Genomic DNA, 4,047 nt, shown 5'->3' on the forward strand with positions numbered 1-4,047 from the left:
TACAACAGCGTTGTTGCTAAATGCTAGCCCTTGCAAGTTGCAAACAAGAAGAAAGAAATAAGCTGAGTGGTATTTAACAACTAAATACCAGAAACCACGCAATATATATGCTGTCAAAATTGTTTTCTTTGATACCATGGGCAGTCATTTCAAGCTTTCAGCTCCAGAAGAAAAACTACAATGCTTTTGTTTTGTCCATTCTCCCTACCAACTTTTCTAGATTTGAACTAGGATGCATTACCATATATATATCTCCCACAATCCTAATGAGCTTTAACATTTGACTGACTGAAGTTAGCAATGGTATAGCAAGAATGGTTCATTATTTATGCAAAAGTTGTACATGTAGGTCCCTTGTTTTCATTTCTTTTTTTGGGTCTCTGAACTATGCAACTAAATCAATGTCTAATGGTTAGACATCTATCACTTCTTGTAATGAATTTATCTTTCTTATACCCACTTTAGAAAGATAATACATTTTGATCGATTAGCTATATTATTATTATAGGCTGTATACATCTAATCTTTAGACTTATGTCCTCGTTAGGAAGAGATTAATGACAATAGACTAACGCTGAATTGTCAGTTTCTAGTAAGTTTGGTTTTAGTTTAGGCCCCAATTAAGAGGCCAAGAGTACTATAGGATAGCTTCAAAATAAGCTACCTAAATGCCTTCCTGACCTCGATCTACTGCACTTTATTTTTTTTAAGTAAGGAGAAACCATAACAAGTTCGGGAAAAATAAAAGGGATCCTAACTTGACAAGGTCTAAGGATGAGAATGGATTCCAAGATCTGTAACCACTGAGTTATCTCTCATGCTTATCTACTTCACAAATTTACTAGAGCCTTTTTCACGAACTTTTGCAAGGTTAATATCATGATGCATGAACAAAATATTGTGATTTATTAAAAGTCTTGCCTAAGAAAGTCTATGTGCCATATGACACTCTGCTCAAACTTCTAATGCAAAGGCCTAATGTCCATGTATACTCCTCAAAAAAAAAAAAAAAAACTATTGTGTAATTGCAAGGTCTCGAACATGTGACTTTTGTAATGAAAAGTAAGAGGTTAACCATTATTACATTATGACTTTATTGTCTAATGATTGAAATAAAATATAATAAAGTTTTATAATAAATATACTTGACTAAAAAGACTTAAATAAGTATATACATCTCTAACACTCTTATTACGTAACAAACAAGACACTATTGATTAAAACATGATCATTTACCGTAACATGATAGCCAATAAAATAAAGTGGCTCACCAATTGCGGGGCCAAATATTCTTATGCATATTGATTTATTTAAAGTTGAAATATAATTAATTTATTATTATCTCCAAAATAAAAATAATATGTCTAATGCATGATAAGTGAAGAACAATTCGTCTTCAAGATGGTTAGTGACATGCTTAAATAATGATCATACCATATTAGCCAAAAGAAAAGATATTGAGGAGTCTCATCTAAGATAACCTCATATATACATTATTAGTAATTGCATTAATGCTTATTAGTTACCTTATAATGTGGATGTCAACTAGTTTAGTTGGTTAAAGTCTTCAGAGGCGATATGATACCCGAAACTTGAGATCAAATCCTCTTTACATCATTTGTTCTTGTGGCTCTCTTTACACCAAAGAAACAAAATTAACCTCATAAATACATAAGCGCGCAATACCTACAAGTTTAGTAATTCTTACTTCATAGTATCTACCAAGTAACTCAGATCACATGCTACAATATTATGATTCTTTGACATAGTAACTCATGTTACACGAGTAACTAATAATTTGGCAGATGAATTATGAAAATATGCGTAAGAAACAGTAAGAGTAAATAAATAATGGAAAAACAAGAATGAAAGCAACTCTGTATTAATGCATATGTAAGGTTGTTTTTTGCCAACTAGCAGTGGGGAATTTTTTTGGCAGGCTCTTCTTGGGGCCTTTCCCTAAGTGTCAATCCTTTGTTCACGTGATATGCTGCTTCAGTGTTGTTTTGTTCTCTTCTAGTGCTTCTTACCTTAGTTTCCCTCTATAAAATCAACCCTATTTTTCTTCACTATTATCATTACACTTCCACACATACACTCCTATTTTTCACTCTACTAATATTATGGACTCCTCAAAGTCCTCAGCCCTTCTTTTCATATGTATGCTTTTTATTTCTTCAGTTACTCCCATTTTGGGCTGTGGCTATTGTGGTGAGCCCACTCATAAGCCTGGAAAGGGAGGCCATCACAAGCCCGGTAAGACCCCACCCGGTTCGGTTCCCAAAGGCCCTCTCCCACCCGTCACGGTTCCCAAAGTCCCTATCCCACCCGTCACGGTTCCCAAGGTTCCAATCCCACCCGTCACGGTGCCCAAGGTTCCAATTCCACCTGTCACCGTTCCTAAGGTCCCAGTCCTCCCACCGGTCCTCCCTGTCCCACCGGTCACCGTTCCTAAGGTCCCCGTCCTCCCACCGGTCCTCCCTGTCCCACCGGTCACCGTTCCTAAGGTCCCTGTCCTCCCGCCGGTCCTCCCTATCCCACCGGTCACCGTCCCTAAAGTCCCGGGCCTCCCACCTCTCCCATTGCCACCAGTTTTGAACCCACCTTCAGGCCCAAGTGGGAGCCCACCTTCAGGCCCAAGTGGGCCCTGCCCACCAGGCACCCCAGGCTCTACCCCATCAGGTCAGCCCACATGCTCTATTGATATCCTAAAGTTGGGTGCATGTGTGGACCTTCTTGGAGGCCTAGTCCACATTGGGCTTGGTGATCCAGCTGTGAATAAATGTTGTCCAATCTTACAAGGCCTTGCTTCAGCTGAAGCAGGAGTTTGCTTGTGCACTTCACTCAAGCTTAAACTTCTTAACCTTAACCTTTATGTTCCCATTGCCCTTCAGCTCCTCCTCACTTGTGGCAAAACCCCACCTCCAGGCTTTACTTGCTTTGTCTAGATGGTATGTTCATTCAACCTACTTATTACCATCTCAATTTTTATAATCGAAAAAACTAACAAGATTCTGCCTGACTATATGTTTCCCTATACATACAAAACCAACGAGGATCAAAGTAAACTACGTGAATAGTGCATAAAATTGCAAAGTTTGGAAATTAAACAAATAAAACACCTAATTACATATACAACAATTTAGATTACCAAAACATTTTCTTGAGAAAATTTTCAAATATTGCAAAATTCATATACAGGATTACAATGTTAAATAACTACTTCAACTATGGTGCCATGAATGGCCATCCCACTCAGGGATATTTAAGTAACTTAATGTTTGCATGTACAAAAAATTTCAACTTTTTTCTAAGCAAATTGTGACCAAAAGAACACAAGTCTTATCTCATTTTTGTATTATATTGCAGGTTACTAGATCATGAATGAATAGATGAACATGGATGATTTTGACATGAGAGGATGTTGAGCTTCCATTTCTCTCTCTCTCTCCTTTGACTAGATCTACCTCCTCCTCTTTTTATCTTTTGGATTTATTGATTCTTCTTGTTCATTGAAATTTGGTAGGATGGTATTTGGGTTTTTATTGAAAACACAAATTTATTTGTAATGACTCGTGTGTTATGAGTTCAAACATTACTATATTCAAGTGTATGTGTTCTTATTAATGTTATTATTGCAACCAAGTAATGCAATGGTATCTCCCTTTAATTTTCTCAATCTACTTTATCTATTAATAGTATAATCCATAATCACAATTCATCAAGTATAAATTGAAAAAGAAAAAAAAAGAGATCGAGATGGAATATTTTGTATCCATAAGAAATCGATGAAAGTAGCTAGTTTTCTAATAGGATAAGGTGTAGCATGAGCTTGCTTTATCTTTTTGGTGTAAGGATAGTCACAAACTGTAATTTAAAAATTGAATTCGACTTCTAACCTTGGATACGATGGTCGAGAGTTTAATCATTTAAGATAGTTGATATCCACAATGTACTTTAGTAGCGCAATTGAAACTTCAAATTAGTATTGTTCAACAAAGTAGTGGCAGGTGTAATGAACATTAGTTGCCCTACTTTTAAGAGGGA

The 4,047-nt window shown here is 36.5% G+C and overlaps 1 protein-coding gene across 1 annotated transcript; it reads left to right on the forward strand.

The window, feature by feature from the left end:
- The first annotated feature begins 2,061 nt into the window (after positions 1 to 2,061).
- On the forward strand, positions 2,062 to 3,679 carry LOC104901977 (36.4 kDa proline-rich protein). Its single transcript, XM_010689615.4, has 2 exons — positions 2,062 to 2,951; positions 3,370 to 3,679. Exon 1 carries the CDS (start codon positions 2,124 to 2,126, stop codon positions 2,946 to 2,948), a length of 825 nt encoding a protein of 274 aa, XP_010687917.2. The 5' UTR covers positions 2,062 to 2,123; the 3' UTR covers positions 2,949 to 2,951; positions 3,370 to 3,679.
- Positions 3,680 to 4,047: the final 368 nt, after the last annotated feature.

This window comes from Beta vulgaris, chromosome 8 (assembly GCF_026745355.1).
Source record: "Beta vulgaris subsp. vulgaris cultivar EL10 chromosome 8, EL10.2, whole genome shotgun sequence".
NCBI classification, from domain to species: domain Eukaryota; kingdom Viridiplantae; phylum Streptophyta; class Magnoliopsida; order Caryophyllales; family Amaranthaceae; genus Beta; species Beta vulgaris.

What these genes read in the sequence shown, in the direction of transcription:
- LOC104901977 (XM_010689615.4), top strand. Translation starts at nt 2,124, where the DNA reads ATGGACTCCTCAAAGTCCTCAGCCCTTCTTTTCATATGTATGCTTTTT.